The 21724-nt window shown below is 39.8% G+C and overlaps 1 protein-coding gene across 2 annotated transcripts; it reads right to left on the minus strand.

Annotated features, from left to right (window-relative positions):
• Positions 1-1463: 1463 nt before the first annotated feature.
• LOC101861840 (guanine nucleotide exchange C9orf72) lies at positions 1464-20152 on the minus strand. Of its 2 annotated transcripts, none has more exons than XM_035972178.1 (10): positions 20033-20152; positions 15138-16008; positions 13508-13651; positions 12781-12843; positions 10818-10922; positions 9702-9947; positions 8917-9107; positions 6836-6899; positions 3489-3598; positions 1464-2842 (listed from the first exon to the last, which is right to left on the minus strand). In XM_035972178.1, the coding sequence occupies exons 2-10, from the start codon at positions 15492-15494 to the stop codon at positions 2653-2655; spliced, it is 1470 nt and encodes a 489-aa protein (XP_035828071.1). In that variant the 5' UTR covers positions 15495-16008; positions 20033-20152; the 3' UTR covers positions 1464-2652. The 2 variants fall into 2 exon arrangements, with proteins under 2 accessions (XP_035828071.1, XP_005107492.1); XM_005107435.3 differs by having other exon boundaries at positions 19973-20152.
• Positions 20153-21724: the final 1572 nt, after the last annotated feature.

A 21724-nucleotide genomic window follows, 5' to 3' on the forward strand; every position in this document is an offset into this window, starting at 1 on the left:
AGAGAGAGAGAGAGAGAGAGAGAGAGAGGAGAGAGAAAGAGAGAGAGAGAAAGAAAGAGAGAGAGAGAGAGAGGGAGAGAGAGGGAGAGAGAGAGAGAGAGAGAGGGAGAGAGAGGGAGAGGGAGAGAGAGAGAGAGAGAGAGAGGGAGGGAGAGAGAGAGAGAGAGAGAGAGAGCACAATGTACGTTTTATTCCACTCTCTCCCTAGAGAACAAAGAAAACTGATCATCAAGCCTCTTCCTTTATCACCACTTACTGCTGCACGGAATATTGGCAAGGAATACTGTCCGTGTGCCCCTTGGCATCCTCTCAGCTCTCTGTGAGCACTTCTAGACTAGAATCAGAGACCTTCATCTTCAGAATAATATCGTGACATGATATGTGTAGCTGTCAAATCTGTGAGCTTTAACACTTTCCATCCATGCTGTGCTTACAACACTTGTCCCAACAGACCAGGATACACTGCACACAACACTTGTCCCAACATACAAGGATACAGATGCGATACATCAGTATTATACCTGTACCACATTTTAAAAAATTATTTTTTTATAGTAAAGGGTTTTACGGCGCTCGCAACTGCATAAGGTCATATGAGCGCCACCTGTACCTCAGCAAAAATAATCCAACCATTATGAAATTTTCAGCATACTGAGAAAATTGAAAGAGATTATCGCATGTTCACCAAAAAAGGAATTAGAATCGGAATTGAAAACATAAGATAAAAAAGCTCATTCATCACCCAAATTCTCATCACGCCGTAAGAGTAAAGCAGCACTCATGCTAGGTCTACTCGAAATAAAAACAATTTTTACTTCAATTGTTGTATACAAACTAATTTTTTTACCTCAAAGGCCACACAAACCATTCAGAAAGGACATTTAACTTTGACAAGTGCGTATGTCAAAAAGGAGATCATTGCTGCAACGCTTTTGTTGCTGTATCACAACGTCGCCGATCTCCGTCCCCTGGAGGACAGGGATGGCTTCTTACCGTTGCCGATCGGCGTCCCATGGGGGCAAAGTGTTCAAGTCCTGAGAGCACACTTTGGGAAACTACTTCATTTTTGTACGACAAACACGCTCCCGTCACAAAGGGGATTACAACAGATTTTTATGAAACCCAGAAATCTGGATGTCCTCAATGTGGGTGATCGCAGTACGACAAGGCACATCATTAGTGCTGGGCGGCTAGTTTCCAGATTATTGAAAGCAAGAAGTCATAGGAATCGACTCCGAACTCAATTACTTTCTAGTGATGTGATTTCTTCCAGTGGTTTCCTGGTTGGCTCCGAAAATCTTCAAGATTTAGGATAACTTTGATTTCAGAACGCTAAGAAGCACTAACTTTTTTTTTTCCAATAATAAATCTTAAAAAGAAAAAATTAATGATAAAAATACCTGGTGACCGTTGGTTTACTTAAGGGAGTCGGAACTTTTCTTCCGTAGCATCAATCACGGGAATCGATTCTTCGCCCAGCTCTACACATAATCTGATAGGTCATTTAAAAAAAATCAAAGTTCCCATTGTAAGAATTAATGATTAGCCTTCCTCATCAGTAAGTGTTGCCAAGCTAAAGGTGTCTCATTTTAAGCTTTAAAAAAATTAAAACTTGCCCCCGTCTCTCTTCCAACTATATGTAGGACCATAAGTCTACGTCAACTCATAGAACAATGCCTATCTTTAGCTACTATTGATCCAAACACAACAGTTGTATGCTTACTTTATAGTGGTGTAAGAGAAGTTAGCAAACATGTCTAATGAAAAAAGTGACAGCAACTGAGACATACTTTTTATAGTACCCCAAAAACCTGCAAGTTAAAACTGGCAGAAGATAGAGATGCCCTTTTTTGACAAAACTCATTATCACTGGGATGGGCACAGAGGGTAAAATCAGGACTTTGACTGTTCCCATAAACAGATAAGCAGAGTACAGGTGCTTGCAAACTGAGAAAGCATCCAATGGCGGGGACACACGCAAACATAAAGAATTGGAAATCACCCACTGACATGAAACATTTTATAATGACAAAAATGAGCAACCTCCAAAAATAAAAATAGATAAAGAGACAAAGTAACATACATAAAAATCACAGTAACTGAATTTCCAGAGAGAATTTTAAAAATCATATACTCAATCTGATCATTAGAAAAAGAAGAATCTTATACAAAAAGCTGAAAACCGAAAAAAAATCCAAAAAATCCGACATTCATTCCAAGCCGTGCACTTCTGATAAGTTTCCTGCTGTTATACCTCTTGAAACACACAACATTTTCCCCTTAGAAATCACACACTCAATCCAACGATATTGGAACCGATGACAAAGAATGCACACAACTGTAGTCTATTGTGTGGGAAACTAAATTCTGACTAAACATAGAGACTGAATCTTGTTGATCTCATGTCTCGTAAGAGGTCAACTTGTCAATCTCAGCCACCAACAGACATCAGCTGCATCCCATCCTGCCGGAAATCATGAACAGTTTTTAACGAAATCACAGACACAAGAAGCCTCCTCACTCAGCCACGGGGTCAAATGATGCAGTCCACAAGGCCGCCTGAGAAAACAAAGACTGCACTTTCCTCATTTTCTGGCCTGTCTCTGATAGGAAAAAAGCACAGAAATAAACGTAAAAATACGTCTCTCATGGCTACAACACGTCAGCCATATTTGGAAGATACTCATTGTCATATTTTTTCTCTCCCATCACAAACTGGTACAGTCCTGGCTTCAGTTTGTCAGCTGTTGCGAGGACAATGCGAAAATCCCCCTCCAGCTGGAGTCCCAGATCTTGTCGGAGGCGTTTGGTGGCAATACGGGTAGGGGAAGAAAAGAAAGAACTGTAGAGAAAAGAATGAAAGAAAGTTATTTTTTATCTTTTATTTTCAGCATGCCCCCCCCCCCCCCCCCCCCGACATTTTGCAACGTAAAAAAAGATATATACATTACATCCTAATGAGGGTCATATATGGTTTTAAAAAACCCCAACTTTACAGAAATATATTAAACATGAAAACCTACCAGTGCCATCCTACACCTACTCCTAAAAACTGGAAGAAAGACATTATTCAAAACAGTATTATCTAGCCCCCAGTCCAGTGCCTACCTTTCATTCAAACATATTTGGTCTTTGCAAAGTATGAGGAACAATTCATTTCCGGAAAGACACATCCGACTTTTGAAATCTAAAACAGTTGAGCCTGCAGTAATGGCCACCTGCACAAGACAATCACCTGTACAAATGGCCATTCCCATTTCTCTCCTCGAGTTTCTTTCATATTATAATGACTCTGTGTAAGACGTTCACCTGTCTGAGACAGCCACTTTTCTCTTCAACAAAGGGTGGCCGTCTAAAGACAATGTCGGCTGTATGTTAGTTGCACCCAAAAGTCTGTACACCAAACCATAACTATCATACTTTATAGCGAAAGTCCAACAAGGACTGCTTTCCTTGTGGGTGACAAAATGCACTGTCATTTTTCTCACCTGTCTCCCTCCATATGTTTGATCAGACAGAGAGCTCGACGCTGAAGGCTGTGCATAAAGTGCCTAATGAAAGACTCACGGATGCCATTTTCAGGGGGAAGCTTGTGGACCTGAAAAAGTAATATGTTGAATTAAAGTTCACAGCGAGTCTGCGTGACACTGGCAAAACTTTTTATTACATACATAAAAGATCCTGATTTGAAGAAACACTGAAAGGAAATGGAAAGGAGGAAACCACACCTGACTGCCCACTTACGTTGCTTTGAAAAAGGATTTTTATTTTCTTCTTAAAATATAGGCGTTTTTACATTCCCATCGACACAATTTGTACCAATCAGGAGGTGGGCTTTGAGCCACCTTGTCAGGACCAATCCCAACTGAGAGGGACACAATATCCCACAGAAAGAGAGATACTCAATAAAAGTTTTCCTCACAGAGGAATCAACTCAGGTCTTCTGCAAGTTATAATGAAGCGCCAAACCACTAAACCACAGATGCCAGTAAAATGGAAAAGGAATGACCTGGAGTTAGAAGTTGGTTAATTGCGAGAGAAAACTACAGAACTGAACCTTGGTTTGCTCAAATTGCATTATCTGCAGAGAGAGACTTAACTTTAAACCCTACTTGGAAAAGAATACCCTGTGCATAAAAGAGGGAATTGGGCACAAATATGTCCTGACCTCAGAACTTTCACACGAAAAACAAACATAAATAACACGTGGACTTCCTTGTGAATTTGTAAACCGTTATTACCAAAACTAAATGTGTGAAGATTGTAGATTAAGAGAATACCAATAGGAAGTGAATGGCCACAAACATTATTTTTCTTTCTTCCTCGTTCTCGATGGCAGCAGCTAGACAGTCACTCCGATGTCGCGCACAAACTGTGCAGTCTGCTTCAGATCTGAGAGATTGCCATAGAATTTTCTCACAAGGGGAGTCACATCTTCAATCTGGGTCATTTTGGCTCCTTCTTTAGCCAAGCCGTCTGCTTTTTCATTTCCATGAATGCCACAGTGACCTGGTATCCACTGCAGAGTTGTGTTGGCTTGGGAGTTGAGATCACATAGGAGTGAAAGGAGTCGTCATACTTGAGCTGATGACCCATCTATCCATCCTATGTAGATACCTCCACCGCCGTTTCTGATTGCATCAGTTGCTGATCCATCTGTGTAAACTCGATTCCACCGGTTGCTTGGGAAGTTTCTGTCCAGGTAGTCGAGTGTCAGTGACTTGAGTATTGGAGGAAGGACTTCAGATTTGGTGCCAAACTCTTCTAGGTTCTCTTGAATTTGAGGGGGTGTTTCGTCTGAAGAGGGAGGACTTGACACAGGTCTAGTGGGGTTGGAGATTTTTCAAGAGATATTTCGAGTCCAGAGCTGGAGTGTTTGGCCATATGGAGGAAGCTTGTTCTTTTTAAGTGTTTGCTCTGGCTTTTGGGAAGATCTATCCTTCATTGGATGGGTTGGCATTTTTTTAACCTTTTCCTGATGAACAATCGCTTTCAGATCATGTCTGTCGCTCAGGGGTTCTAGCCCCGCTAGTGTTTCCATGACATGAATGGGAGTAGATCTCATTGCTCCCGTGATGATCCGTAGATTTTGATTTTGGATTCTCGTTACTTTGTGGAAGTTGCTGTCTGATGCTGTTCCCCACGCTGCGATACCATATTCCAGGACAGGGCGGATATATCCAACATAGGCTCCTCGTAAGACGGTGTGGTTTGCTTCCCAATCTGACCCTGCCAACTTTCTAAGCAGTGCTGTTCTTCTGTTACCTTTACTTCTGCACTTCTCTGTTTGAGCTTGCCACGTTAGTCTTGGATCAACTTCACTCCAAAACAGGTGGGATTTGACTCGTGTTGTAGAGTGTTTCCATCAAGATGCAAGTTTACCTTTCGGGGTTTGGGTGAGAGGCTGAATGTTGTGTACGCGGTCTTGTTCTTGTTGATCTTCTGTCCCCACTCTTCTGTCCACTTCATCATGTTGTTAAGTGTGCTTTGGAGTCGTATCTGGGCTGTTCCCACTGATTCTGCCGAGCATAAAAGAGCGATGTCATCTGCGTACTCCGCTGCTGTCACTTTCTTGGTGATGGTGGTTGAGATGTCGTTGAGGAAAATCAGGAACAGGGTCGCTCATAAAACTCCCCCTAGTGGGACTCCATTACTGATTGTCTCCATTTTGCTTCTTTTTCCTTGCAGTTTCACACAGGCTCTTCTTTCCTTGCAGTTTGACACAGGCTCTTCTTTCCTAGCAGTTTCCCACAGGCTCTTCTTTCCTTGCAGTCTCACACAGGCTCTTCTTTCCTTGCTGTTCGACACAGGCTCTTCTTTCCTTGCAGTTTGACACAGGCTCTTCTTTCCTTGCTGTTTCACACAGGCTCTTCTTTGAGACAGGTATTGTGAGATCCATTTCAGCATGTTGTGAGAGACATTCAGATTTTGTAATTCCAGTACGAGTCCTTCTGTCCAGACTTTATCAAACGCCTTCTCCAGGTTGATCCAGACGGCTACAATGTGTTCTTTCCTTTGGAAGCCGCCCTCTACCATCTGAGCAATGTATGTAATCTGGTCTTCGGTTGATCGGTGTTTCCTAAACCCAGCTGGGTTATCTGATAGAAGATGGTTTTTTCTCCAGGAACCGGCAGAGTCTGTAGTGGAGGATCCTCTCTAGAAGCTTGCACAGACAGCTGGTGAGGCTGATTGGGCGGTAGCTTTCTGCACTGTTCTTGGGTTTTCCATCTTTGAGGAGGGGGTATCTGTTTAGCAGTTTTCAACTGCTTCTCTTGCTGTGGTGACTTTGTCGTTAAGCATTCTGAGCTCATCAGACCAATTTGGAACATAGTCCTTTCTAGCTCCTCTGGGGATGGACTCTTTTGCCACTTGCAGTATGGTCTGTGTGAAATAAATGTGTCAACCTTGATGACCAACAACAAAGGCGTGAGGCATGCAATTTTCACTCATCCAGTCTTGAGTCTCAAGATCCACGCCGATTCTACTGCTCCTCCCCTTTACCTGTCCAAAGTGTATAGCTTTTCATCTCTGACTGAGTTCCCCTGCCTTTGTCATAACAAACCAATTAAAATTCAGGTCTAGATAATTCAGATTTGGAGACCACTGTTGCAATGGTAAGAGAAACAAAAGCATTGAAGAATTCACTGTACCACGTGATCCCATCTGATGTGGACTTGCAGGCCCTACCCACTAATCTAAAGAGAAAGTTTCAGTAAAATTATCTTCCATGAAAATCATGCGCATTGACTATTGGACCAGCATCATTATCAATGAAGACAGATTAGAATAAATTTTTAAATGTTTGAATAATCAAATCATAACAAAGAAGACTTACATTATCGATCAAATCTTTCACCAAACTTTCTGGAGCATTCACATTTTGAAATGTGCCTGCAGGCCTGCAAAAAAATATAAGAGCAAGAAACATGAAAATGAATGTCGGTACAGCACAAAGTCAATGGGACTGTACAGAAGCCAGGCCAACACTCAATACAATCAATATTCCAAAAGTCCACGCATAAGCACAGTCTTGTAAGCAAAATTTTATTTTATGAATGCAATAATGAGCTCGTGGTCAAACAAGAAAACTAAGGACAAATAACATAACAGATATGTGATATTAGAATAAATTTTGTAGTTCTTTACAGGGTGATAGTAGTAAACTGTCTAATGTGACACTGGGTACTAAGTTCCCACAGGGTCTGACGGCACTGAAGGCAAGGTATTGTATAGGCTTAGGGATGCTTATAAGTGCTGGGACTTCTTTATCATCCATTTGTGAAAAAACTGAGCCATGTGGATCAATGCCATCACATCTCAAATTACAACCTGTCAGGGAGTTGAAAGAAGGATGTCTGCATAGCAGCCCAGCACTAATCCCGCACCCTTCTGGTGTTAAACAATTATGATGCTAACGATCAGTCTAGATAAATTTGGTTATGTTGAATTCCTTGTATAAAAAGATTTTTTTTTCCAGGTCAGTCAGATCAATTTACAGGTAATAATTTAGTTATCTTAATTTCAAAGCTCTGAAAATAATATCTTTAGGACTTCAAGCACCTGAATTGTTCTTCCTTTCCAAGAGGAAGTGTAAAACAAGCACAATGAAGCCAGGGAAAAGCCCACTGGGAGGAAGGGACAGAAATAACATCACATAAAGTGAGAGGACACACAACCTCTTTGAGAACTTCCAGTATTTCCATCTTCCACTAATGGTCGGGGCACACAACCAGCTTCACGCCCATTCCAAATAGCAGGGCTTCTAGAACACATGCAGGTGGAGGGATGGAGAGAGGAGGGAGAGCAAGAGAGAGAAAAGGTACAAAGAGCTGACAGTACAAATTGCTTAGTACATAGCTTGAGAGTGGAACTGGAACATGTGCATAGCCAAGTTCAGATGTGTTTGTGTTGCCCATGGCAACATTACTTTTCATCTTCTTTTTCTTTCTTCTTCTCAATTGTATCGCAATTAACTCTTTTCCTACCAGGCCAAAATCGACCACTGGCCCAGGGCTTTTCCCGGACTTATTTTTACGCCCATACAATCCCGCCAAAGGAAAATGTCAAAACATCCAACTAAACACACACAAACCATATCTTACGGCCCGTCAAACTGAAGGTTAAAAAATAATCTATCAGATGGCGATATAATATTGAAGATTTATTCCAGTTATATTAGTTTGGGGTTTCTAAAAGTGATTATGCAATATCGAAGGTGTCATATGAAATCAACAATTTTCCAGGTTTGAAAGGTCATATCTAAAAAAAAGTACAACAACAGCATCATTCAAACTTCCCAGGTAGGTTGCCTCAAGTAACGTGAACAAATGTTGAAAGTTATGTATGTGTACCTAATATAGAAGTGAAAATATGAGACATATACAGGGGAGCGCTTTTTTTCCTCATATTTACGTTTCAAATGGGACAAAAAAAGCGCTGAAATGACTAAAAATCGTCTGTCAGTGCAATATTTTCTTTCGTATCTGCTAACAGGAAGTCTATTCTATTATTTTGAAAAAGTGGATAGGATGAGAAATTCTGTGTCTTTTCATTTCTGGATTGGAATAAATAGCGAGCCGCTCGAGCCGTACATTGCGGCTCTCAGTCCAGCGAGGCCAGGTCCGCACGGCTCGAGGTTGGGAAAGTGTTAAAATCCCGTATCTGTCATACACTGGGCCGTCCTGCTCAGTTCATCTGTCGGCCTGTATAGCTTCTCTTGTAGTGTCAATGGGGTTGGCCACGTTTCCTGTCTCAGGGCCCTGTATACTTTTTATGAAAGTAAGTCGGTTAATTCACAAATACTAAGCAAGGTGCTCAGTGGTGGATTTTTTACTGTTAATTTATTCAGTGCATACAGAGGATTTGAGCTTGATGAATATGTGGTGAGTGAGATCCACTAGAAGAAATCTTTCATACCCATTCTCATAGCCTTCATGTCCCTTGTATAATTCTTCTAATTCTTCTGCTAGTGCCTGGTGGCGTAAACGTCGGTGGTCTGTTGCAGAACTGGACTGCATCACATCGCGGTGCTCCACATCAATGATGGTGGTGGGATACCCACTACACTGCAAATCTCTGATTGCCAGATTGAAAGAACCGTCAGCATTCTGTGAAAGTTCAGAAAAACAAACTTGCATTAGATTCAATCGCCATATTGAAAGTACCATCAGTATTCTATGAAAATTGTTTCAAATATGACAACAAACTTGCACGTGATCTGATCGCCATATTGAAAGAACCATAGACATTCTGTGAAAGAAAAAAAAATACAACAATAAATTTGCACATCATCTCTCACCACGCTCAATCCATCTACGAGACCACATTTCTTTTCCAAGGGTCTTAGTTTTAGTTTTAGTAGAGGTTTTACGGCGCTCGCAACTGCACAAGGTCATATGAGCGCCAGAAGATTAGTGGTGTTACAAGAGAGTAACGAACATAAAAAAGAAGAAGGGGAGATAAGGATGATAGATATTTCATAGGAAAGAAGAAGCAAACCACACCAGAGCACCCACCAACCACCCACACTTATTGTCTGATGAAGTCCCACACGAAAAGGTTTTGTATTAACAGCTCATCTAATCAGATCTGCTCAAATATAGTTTGCGTTTGAAACTTTAGTTTTATTGTAATAAGCACCAACAGCATTACGCTGTTTAATAGCAACTTAAGAAAGGGCAGACACAGTGTTAACCACTTGCCTTTATACACCCCTGGACACCGAGGTCCTGGTAGTAGGGCCAGTTCCTCCCGGAGAGTGCGGCGCGAGAACACAGCCGCTCGCTGTCCCAGCAGAAGAGGCCCAGGGTGTAGACCAGGACGTTGACCCTGTCCACATGCTTGCCCATGACCACGCTGCGGCCAAAGGTCATGAGATGAGAGGACACCATAAGCCGGAGGAAGTCCAGCTCTAAGGTGTGGGCTGGACAAAAAGCTGTGTAGTTTAGCTGCAGGAAAAATAGAAAGATGTATGATAATATAAATTGCATTTATACATCCCATATCAAATTCCTCAGCATGCTGTATGTGCAGTTCAACTACATTTTGTATTATTATTATGCCAGCAGACTCTAGATCTAGAACATGAATCAGAAACTATCTTGGCTTACTAGGAAGTACAAAGTGCAAGCTGTGAATTACACAATTCTGCACCAACACCGTGAAGGTTACTAATGAAGATTGTTCACTGCTACTGACTTGCACCTCAGAAGCACAGATCCCACTGCTTCTTCAATACCAAAACCAGAATTCATAAGAAATGTGCAGAACAGGACCAGTACGGCATAGATTTTAGAGTTATGCCCATGAAACATTCAACATTCCACCTATCCAAAACAACTTCTACAATATAATAACAAACTATCACTAAATGAATATAGTGGCAACAGCACCATAAAAAAGCGAAGTACAAGCATAGAATACTTTAATAATTCTTCTATCTTTACATCATGTCTGCCCCACCAGATGCTTTTTTATGAGAGATCTTTACCTCAATCTCCCACCAGATGATTTTTCATGAGAGTTCTTTACCTCAATCTCCCACCAGATGTTTTTTCATGAGAGTTCTTTACCTCAATCTCCCACCAGATGTTTTTTCATGAGAGTTCTTTACCTCAATCTCCCACCAGATGTTTTTTCATGAGAGTTCTTTACCTCAATCTCCCACCAGATGTTTTTTTATGAGAGTTCTTTACCTCAATCTCCCACCAGATGTTTTTTTATGAGAGTTCTTTACCTCAATCTCCCACCAGATGTTTTTTTATGAGGGTTCTTTACCTCAATCTCCCACCAGATGTTTTTTTATGAGGGTTCTTTACCTCAATCTTAGGCGGAAGGCCCACTTCTTGGAGAGACGACAGCATGTCCATAAAGGACCACAGCCATGAGGAGAGGTCAGCCAGGCCAGACGTGCCAAAGTCTTTCTGTTTTGTTTTAAGTAGAGTAAAGAAAAGCACATCGATGCAACAACGATAATAATAAATAAAATAATGGATTGCATTTATATAGCGCATATCCACTTATGCAATGCTCTATGCGCTTAACATGATACATAATATGGATTTACAAATCAATTTTAAAGGTACATAGTGTTACATACTTGTGCAAACACATATTCACTCACGCACGCACCACACACACATACGTACATATACACATACACACATACAAACTCACAACGATTTACAGCTTGGATGGATTCTGTCTAATCGAAATATGATGAAAATAGAAATGCTTTTAGTTTCTTCTTAAAGATTTCTAGATTTTCTGCTTCTCTGATAGTTTTTGGAAGCCTATTCCAAACAAGTGGGGCAAAATATTAAAAAGAGCATTGGCCATATGATTTGTAATTTATTTTAGGCTTAACAAGGGTTGTTTTGTCACTTGATGATCTGAGCGTTCTAGGAGGCACATAGGGTGTTAAAAGCTGTTTCAGACAGTCCGGTGATAAATCATTTAAGCATTTGTAGCAAGTTAAACGATCATTTAGTGCAGGCCACAAAGGTTGACGGAAATGACAAACACCAGACAGAAACGACAAAAGGAAAGACAGGAAGTACGACCTACTCAAGGCAGCCGCTAAGTCTGTCGGTGGGATCCAGAGGAGAATATCAAGTAATCAATAATACCAGAGGAGAATATCAAGTAATCAATAATACCAGAGGAGAATATCAAGTAATCAATAATACCAGAGGAGAATATCAAGTAATCAATAATATGAATCCTACAAAGCTATGACCCAAGGAAGGTTTTTCCCCAGACTTCATTGTGCTTTGACTTGATGGTTGGTGCTGTTCTTTAGCTGTTGACCAAGCGACAAATGGCTCATTAAAATGGACAAAATATATACATATGTTCTTAGCTGCCAACTTTCCAAAACCGAAAAGTCAGGACTCTACCCACACAGCAGGGGAAGATGACGGGCATTGGCTAGGTAAATCCCTCTGTAACCTTCATACACACTTTTCTGCATTCAATAAATTAAAGCTATTCAAAGAGGATCCGCGGCGAAAGACCTCTCCAAAAGACTTATGGGCTTTGTTCTCATTATCTTTCACAAATCCAGTCTTGAAAATTCATAATTTTTATTGAGCATCAGCCAGTCCATGAAAAGCAATAGTGGGAAAACAGAGACTACGGAGACTACAGAATAACTATAACACGGACAGGTGGAACATACAAGGCTTGAAGTCACGCATCCGTTGAACTGTGCCCGGAGTACCGTTTCTTTTCTTTCTTCTTTATCTTTGTAAGATATTCTTCAAACTACGGAATCCTCAAACTACCGAGGCCGGTCCGGTCGAATTTGATATATATTCGTGTTATACTGTGTATGTATTTTCCAATAAGAAAACAGACTTTTATACATGTTCCATTCTTAGGTTTGTTTTGGAGTTGTCTCCTGATTTGGTGTCGGATATTTGTGACTTGCAAAAACAAAGTGTCAATAGGGTAGCAACTGTTTTGCTTCAAGGTAAAACAAAACAAGAAAAAGGACAACTGTTTGGTAATTGATGACGATGATGATGACGATGATGATGTATGTTCCATCCTACAACTGTAAATCTCCTGTATTGTCTAACACTTTGAGGGTCACTTGGTGCAATAATGCAACAGTGAAAATATTTTGTTCCAGTCACGTGGCGCAGAACTGCGCCAGGCTTGAGAAGTGACCAGATCGGGTATTTTGTACTGCTGACTGTGTGATTGCAAAGTGATAAACAAAACTATTTTCATCCAAAAAAGCAAAAAAGAACCCTTCTCAAGAATCAAAATGCTTACCATTGCACAAATGACTCTTAATTTTGCTACAATTCTTGTCATCCAAGAATGAATTAAGTCTACCTGCAGAAAAGAAAAAAACAAAAAACCCAATTAATTTGATTGATATCAAACATACAAAATACAAAAGATTCATAAAAAAAGCATCGGTGACAATGGAATGGAAATGTCAGGATTAATTTCTAAAAAGTTGAGAAAAAAGATGATCCGTTTCATCACTGACTTTTAAAGGCAAACAGTCTGAGCGGTTGAATTTATGCTGTATGAAAGAGAACCCTCTGGTCGTCACCGGCATTGTACCAGCGAAACATGAGAAACTTTTTAATGGATGTCAGACAGTGAGGTATTATTTGCCTTCTCAATGTTTCCTTTTGGTCTTACATTGTTCTTATGAGCAGTTGTAGTTATATACAGTTCTTTCAACTGTGATTCTACAGTTAGTTGTATGACATGGAGTCAGACTTTTCTGCCAAAAGCTTATATATAATGCACATATATATGTCAGAGCACATCATTTGCTTAGTTGTTTTTTTTAAAACAAAAGCAAAAGTGTGTCCTCTTCAGTAAACTTTCTATGCATTTCTCAAGCACATCCACCTATAGCAAGTTCAGAAATCATATGAGCCACCATGAGTGCTACTCAAAACCCACTTTTATGCTCGTCTGTCAAAAAAGGAGATAAAATTAAGATAATAGGACACAACGTGAGAGAGAAAAGGAGTCTCACTTGATGCAGGTAAAGAGTAAGCTCTGAGTTGGGAATGACTAATGCTAGACTTTGCAGAGCGAGGCCATTGCTGCCTTGTGCTGAGAAAATGAATGCTGGAAAGATGATCCCTTTATCTGGAATGTCAAAGAACTTGAAGTCTATCTGTTGAGCAAAAAAAATTAGGGAAAAAAATTACACAACAAATGACTCATACATAACACTCACTTTTAAATGATTTTATACTAAGTAGATTATTTCTTTAAAAAATAGCAGAGCATTTTCATCGCACTGCAAAAATGTATAAAATGAACAATCAGCTAAATTAGAACATTGCAAGTTTCAATTTTTTTCCAAAATACATTGAAAGGGTACTAAAGGAATTTACTACTCCGAGAAAACAAGAATCAAATTCCGTTAAGGACAACCCAGGTCCGTATGTGAACATTCACAACTCTGCACAATAAATACACTTCAGAGAAAATTGACAAGGCTGATGACAAAAAGTAAAGAAAGCGCATAAGGACTAAAAAAAGTAAGTGTTTTTTCAGAAAAAGACCAGTCCGGTATATGAACAATATTCCTAGATCTATTAATAACAGATCTCTTAAAAACAAAATATCTGCCAAAAAATTATAGGACAACACATTTTAGTTTCACTGTTCGACCATAGGGCTTAACAAAAGGGGTGAAAACTGGCACTAGTCAGAAGTAATCAATGTCACATTTCAAACTCTCTCATTCATCCCCCCTCCTAAAACAAGGTTAGAAAAAGTAGTGTAGCAGATACTTCATTAAATGCAGTAACATGTGAGTCAGCGTGATGGAATCAGGCTCTCGTCAAAATAATCAAATCAAAGATATGTGAGTCAGCGTGGTGGAATCCGGCGCTTGTCAAAATAATCAAATCAAAGATATGTGAGGCAGCGTGGTGGAATCCGGCGCTTGTCAAAATAATCAACTCAAAGATATGTGAGTCAGCGTGGTGGAATCCGGCGCTTGTCAAAATAATCAACTCAAAGATATGTGAGTCAGCGTGGTGGAATCAGGCTCTCGTCAAAATAATCAAATCAAAGATATTGGCATTTTTCAGCCCATTTGGCAATTCTTATCAAAGTTTTTGTTTTTAAGCTCAACAGCTTTTGTGTCCTTCTAAAAACACATTTCTGTTTTTGTTATCCTGAAAAACGTTGATTAAGGGTACAAAAAATGTACATTTTCAGTTTTCAAGGACTCTCACGCATTCAAAGATACCAAGCTTTGGCGGTCATTTTCTCCCTTATTTTTCCTCTGAAATCAGGTTACCCTACTTACTTCAATCACAAATATTTCGACTTCTATTAAAGATAGATGGGTACTTTTGTCACTGAAAGATAGACAAATGAACAGGCTTTAACTTTAAGATGACACCAATAACTCCACATGCCCAAAAATTGACGAGTGCCTTATTCCACTGCATCGTGACACATGTGTGCTAAATATCATACTACCTTCTTGCACCATAAAACCAATCTTATCTTTAATATAATCTGTTGTGCCATGCGATCAGCTTTGTCTTTTACTGGTATAAAGTTATTGCATGCATCATGCAAAATGAATATGACCGTTGCACAAAGAACACAGGTCTGTTTTATGAAGTACTTGTAAATACCTGGCTAGAGTGTACATCCCTGCAAATTTCCCCACTGAGCACCTGTCCGGTGATGAAACGCAGTATGTTGGTGTGAGGCTGGGGTCTGCCGGTGACATACCAAACATGCTCCAATCGAGGCCCGAGAATGTTGTCCCACTGGCACAGCAAAAGGGCGTCCACAAAGCTGTGCTCAATGTTCCCAATGGAGGACACAGAAAAGGCAGAGCTGGGGCTCACAGGGCTCAAGGCACTGTCCTCGAACAACTCTAAGCCGTTATACGACCCCTCAGAGTTGATGGTCATGACCCCAGAGTCAGAAGAGAGACTCTTTTGGGTGACTAAACTGGACGGCTGATTTGGTCTACTTGAAGCCATGGTAAAATTTAATATATTTAGGGTCTTAATGTTCTCTGATGTCTTTGAATACTGCACAGGATAAAATTGTCTGTTTCTTGAAAAGCAGATTATAACAATGGAAAAAAAAATATTCAGGACTTTACTATCTGTCTCAGATTTGATATATGGCTTTAATCTCTGTCTGTAGTCGAATTGATTCAACTAAAAAATTTGCTATCACCAAGTCGATAAAGATAAAGCTGAGAGCCATCATTGACAAAGAAGTCATGAAATCCTGATGAGTCTGTGATGTGTGAGTCATCAACATGATGACAAGAACAAAAGATAAAACAACCACTGAGAAAAATGCATAGTTCACACACAAAATGAACAGAGCTTCTCTGTTCACAAACTGCATATTGATCCCTCCCAGAAGGAAAACGGCTTCATCCCAAATCATGAGTAGTCTTCCTTGTGTTTCAGTCAAACAGGAAGATCTATTTCCTTTTGGAACTGATCACCATCCATTTTGCGAACAGATGAGCTCCCAATGCTGAGGGGAAAAAGCCACAAAAGTGAAATTAGGCAAACTTCTAATACTATCAAATTGTGATGGATGGGCAAGGCTTGTAAGAAGTTGAAAAATGGTTTCACAAATCGTATCTGACTGAATGTGTTTCTATCTCTCCATATTCTTGCATTGATCTAGTGCTACAGTTTCTTGTGCAACTGGTCATGATAAAATCTTGTTTTTGCTAATCTACTACTCACACAGACTTTCCATAAAAACTCAGATCACGACAAAGAAAGTGATAGAAAACATTCCCACTCACCATCTTTGTTTTTTTGGGTTTTGTTTTTCTTCTTTCCACAATTGAATAAATCTACTTTTGACATTACTTTTAAACAGAATCATAATGCATGTGCCTTATAGTTTTCTAGAAACCTCTTCCATCAGATGAACTCTAGGAATAGAAGTTATTTCGATAGATAGCTTATCATTGTGCAACAATACAAGGATCCTCACCACATTAAAAAACAACAACAGAACAACAGGGGGGGGGGGGGAGGTATGGACACTTGTTCAATGACATCTGAAAGGAAAGTCCACCATTTCCAGTTTAATACTTCTATATTTTGTATTATAATGTTATTTCAGATTAACACATACACAGATTTTGGCAGGAATCTTCTCACATTTACTAACATTCTGTTCCATCTATGATAGCCAGACTTGTTAAACAACTCAACAAGTCAACATTGGTAGAAATCGGCACTGGTTTTTGATAAACCTGCATATTTGTCTTGATATCAAAGTGAAATAAAAACTTTAAAAAGGCAAGAGTGTCAAGACATGACTCATGGATAAATCATCAAAGTATGGTGCTGTTTCACCCGTGTGGTTTTCGGGGCCCTGTCCAAGAGACAGGGGAGCAAAGAATAGGACCACTTCCGTACCGCGCATGTTGTAGAAGGCGACTAAGGTCGGTTGGGCAAAGGGTTAGCAGCCCTTTCCCGTAAAACAAAAAACAGCAAAAACAACACGACCACCAGTTCTGGAAGATGGAGGACCTTCATCACCGAGGAGAGGAGAGATGGAGTGTAGAATGATGCAGGGTGGTGAAAGCCGAAAGGAAGCCACGAAGCCAAGAAACCTCCTGTCGACCAGAAGACCAAAGATGGCATGGAATGGAGGCGAGCTGTACAAGCGGAAATTGAAAAAGCGGGGACATCATGGAAACAGATAGAAAAGGATGCCCAGGACAGGCTTGGCAGGAGTAATGCTGTTGATGGCCTGTGCTCCACTGGGATTTAAAAATTGCAAGAGAGAGATGGTGCTGTTTAGTTTCAGTAAAAGTTTTACGGCACTCGCAGCACAATTAGGTCATATAAGTGACGAAGATTAGAAATGTTACATGAGAGTAACAAACATAAAAAAATAAGGAAGGGTGATAAGGACGACAGATATTTGATAGGACAGAAGGAGCAAACCACACCAGAGCATCCGCCAAGCGCTTATTGTGGTGCTGTGTATGGATGCATAAAAAAGAGATCATTGAGAAAACTGAAAAATAAAACTGCAATTTAGTGTAATCAAGACAAAAAGTGAAAGGACACACAGACACAGACTGCTTTTCATTTAGTAAAAACACAGTTCAAATATTTACACAATTTAAAAAATAATGGGATCACAATTTAAAATTAACCCAAACTAATACTAATGATAGACTGTACCACTAGACTAGACCTTGACTAACACACTGCCTATATTATATAATGTGAGAGTGCAAAGTGAATTTGTCAGTTGGAGATAACATGATAGTCTGAAGCACTTAATAAGTCATACTGTATTGTCAGGAAACTATCAGAGCCGCGCACTTTCGAAAAAAAATGATCAAAGCTGCACACTTTTTGACAATGTTGATACAACTAGATTGCCGATTTCATCCAACGGCTACAGTCCCCTTGACAAAATTACTCTGTACAGCCCTCATCCAAATATATATATATTTGTCTTTCTGGAGAAGTAAGCAACTTTCAGACCATGTCTTTACTAAGCTCAAACTAAAAACACATACCAAACAGAAACACACTGCCAAGAGGGAGGAAAATAGAACAATAACAAACAAATGTTCGTAGATGGACGTCTCACAACTTCAATTTTTATCCTGAATGAGCAAGAAAATGCTGCCCCAACAATTTAAAGATCGCCGCTGTCCTGTAGAAATGTTCTTATACACCTGAAATGTCTTCATTGCCATTAGAATGATCATGCTCACTTCACCCCCTACCGTTTTCCCCTTTTGCTTCTTTTTTTCACCCCCTCCCACCCCTCTTTCCGCCTTTGCCTTCTTCCATATTCCCTTCTTCTTCGGACGACTTTTATTTGCAAGTTGTTGAGCATTTCCGGGTCTGCACACGGGAAGAGGATCGTAGTTGTGTTCCACGTGCTGAGCGAGCAAGGCCTTGTCGACCGTGCCTGTGTTGATGTGCCCGCCTTTGCCCTCCGTAAACTCCATTGCATTCGGACCACTGCGACACCTTTTTTTCACGCCGGCATTTCCGAGCTGTTTCCTCATCTGCTTGGAATAAACCTAGCGTTTTAGCAATGGTGTATGATTCTACAAACTAAGTTCACGGCGCCGTGAACAGTCACCTAGTAGCCTATTTTGTTTCAATCGCCGTCAGAAGAAAGTGAATACGTATACATTAGAATAAAAGGCTATTAGAATGACTATTTGGTAATGCTGTATATAGTGTAGTACAGTGTAGTGTGGTGCAGTCTGTAGTGATGTGTAGTTGAAGAGTGTAGGTTATGTAGGCCTAGTGTAGTACCGTGTAGTGTGCTAGTGATGTGTAGTTGTAGAGTGTAGATCTAGACTAGTGTGCCTAGGTAGTGTAGTGACTATAATATAATGCAGATCTACATCTAGATTAGATATTAGCTTAGCCTTAGCTTCTAACTTAACTCTAGTCCTGCGTCTGTGCTGAGATGCGAATCTTATCAGCAATCGATTATGTCGGACATTCCGGGCAGGCCGCCGGGTTCACTCAGTGTGTACTGTTGGTGAACAACGCCGTACGCGCACGCCGGGAAACGTGTGTTTTTTTCGCCATGAATACCGTGGGAGTGTGTGTGTTAATCGATGATGAAAATAACGCTCTACCTTTCATAGCTTTCTATTTATAAAGTGTTACAAACACATGAATAACCCCCTCTCATAAGCTGAAAAGACATTACCAGAAGTTATGCCCATTCGAATAACCTTGCTAGACGCTCTTGTTGTTATGAATTATGACCTAAGGTTCGAAAGGGGATAATATAGGTCAATTTCCTAATGTTTTGCACTCAAATTGTTCTTTACAACCTGCACAATGGCGTCAATGGTATTCAAAACTATCAAACAAGCTTATTTTTTATCAGGTAGATCTAGATCTAGATCTAGATTCTAGTATCATTTCATACAAAATCAAGCTCATTTGAAAGATTTTGCATAGAAATATGGAAGTCTTGTTTCCTGACTATTCCTTTCGAGCTCCTCATGTCTAAGTAAGTAGGTAAATTTCTTCTATAATTTCATTGGACGGACATCTAGAACAACCAACTTCTAGGCGTGTTTTGAATGAGAAGTATGCCTCGGTTATGAACCAACGCAGGCGGTTCTAGAAGAAGGCCACAAACGCACACAAACTCAAGCAGACTGACGCACACACACTTGACCTGCGTGAATGGGGATCCGACGCAGGACCCGGATTTCACGTGAGATGATGCTCGGCGCGCGTGCACGGAGCCAGGGGCTAGACTGACTCGGGACCAGAAAGCAGGCGAGGTGTCGAAATAGGCTTATCAGGCGATATAAACCCGACCCCCGCAGGACGAGGGTTAAACTTCTACTACTAGATCTAGATCTAGATCTACTAAGACTAAGACTAAGACAGTAGACAGAAACAGAAAGCAGACTCAAGACTCTACCGAGAATGGATTTCATAAGAGTTAGTATGAGCAATAAACTCACGTTCCAGCAATTTAGATCTACCAGCCCTGCACTATCACTATGTCATCATGCACAATATACTTGAGTCAAAGGCAGCATTGAATGGTTCTTGAAAGAGAGCAAAACCATTGTTTGTTTATCAATATCATCGCGGCTCACGGGAACACAGTAACATAAATAAATCACCGGAAGTCTGGCTGGAGAAATAAGAGCTCTTGTGATAAAACCAATAGACCAATGACCTTTGAAGTACAATTTGGCGTCAAATCAGCAATAGCATAAACAGACGGAAACAATGTAATTTATTGTTTACAAGATCGACCATTATCAAAGTTATATTCTTTTAGAAAATAGTTTTTATTCAGAAATATACTAAACTGCGTTTTGGCAGACCGATAGATTTTATTTTTTGTACATTTTCAAAGCGTTTTTCAAACGAATAGGCCTACTGGAATAATAAAATCACCCCTTTGCTTCGCATGCCCCACCCCCATTCATCATGATGATTAGAATTAATTGATTAGAACACCGTGCCGCATCTAATAATATGTTTTGATACGTTTTGATAGTGTCAAATTCTCGATCAAAACATTGCGTAAAAATTGCAGGGTTTTTGTTTTTTCTTTTTAAAAGATATCACGTGTTAAATTCATAGTTACGTGTATAATTTAACTAGGCCTAATTATTTGTTGCTTTTGTGAAGATGATAAACACTACAAAGTAGGTCGTAATTTTAACAAGTGTAATAATGTAAAATCAAAATAAAGACACCATGTGTGTTTAAACAAAATAAGGATTTTTTAAAAACTTATACACCCGTCTCATGTTCACGTTTTATATACTTCTTTCCTAGTAGTATTTTGCATGCTAAACACGAGTTAAGGTCTTAATTTTTGCAGCAAATCAATAGTTATTGAGTTATTGATTTTTGAAAATAGTAAATTTAACAATATGGGGGGTTTCGAGGGGGCATGCCTGACATAAAAAGAATCTGGGGGGTTTCAGGGAGGTATGCCCCCCTGCTTTTCACAATGATTTGACGTTTTGGCAATTAGGATTGATATTTACTTGAAAATAATTTATTTGCAAGGGTTTTAGTGGCCATACGTGTGTTCTACGGCAAAAATTGTGGACAGTTTAGCCCCCAAATCAATGTATCTAGATCTATACGTGTGGTGCATAAGTTAAAATTTACCCAAAATAATATTATCACAAACGGTTTACAGATTATCTTCATAGCAAAATGAATGGAATGTTTTTCTTAGATTAGAGCACCTCTACAGGGCCTACTACAAATCCGTTTCTACCAAATGAGTAGAAGTCGAAAGCAAAACAATACTTCAGATATAACCAACTAGCCTAGCCGACTTTGTGATTCAATGATTAAGGGATTGAGCTTCAATATCAGTAATGTGGTGTTCTGCTATAAACTGCACTAAATAAAATCAAAATCTGAGTTTCTTTTGATTTCCAAAGGATGAAGAATATATTTTGATGAATATAAAAATATACAGATCAAAATAATATCAATGTGATTGTGGTCCTACCAGACTGACACTCCATGCACAAACTCAACACACTTCATGTCAACTTTGTTATATCAGCTATAAATTGTGTTGTTTTTTTTCCTGTCTACATGCCCAAACTGAGCTTGCATTCTACTAGTGAAAGATATGTTACCGGGGTCTGTGAAAAGTTGTCTAAACACAAAGTGCCATTGATCGGTTTTGATACTTTCTTTGTCCGATTACCACTTTTTTTTGGTGGTGGTTG

The sequence above is a fragment of the Aplysia californica genome, unplaced genomic scaffold (assembly GCF_000002075.1).
Source record: "Aplysia californica isolate F4 #8 unplaced genomic scaffold, AplCal3.0 scaffold00602, whole genome shotgun sequence".
In the NCBI taxonomy this organism is placed as follows: Eukaryota; Metazoa; Mollusca; class Gastropoda; order Aplysiida; family Aplysiidae; genus Aplysia; species Aplysia californica.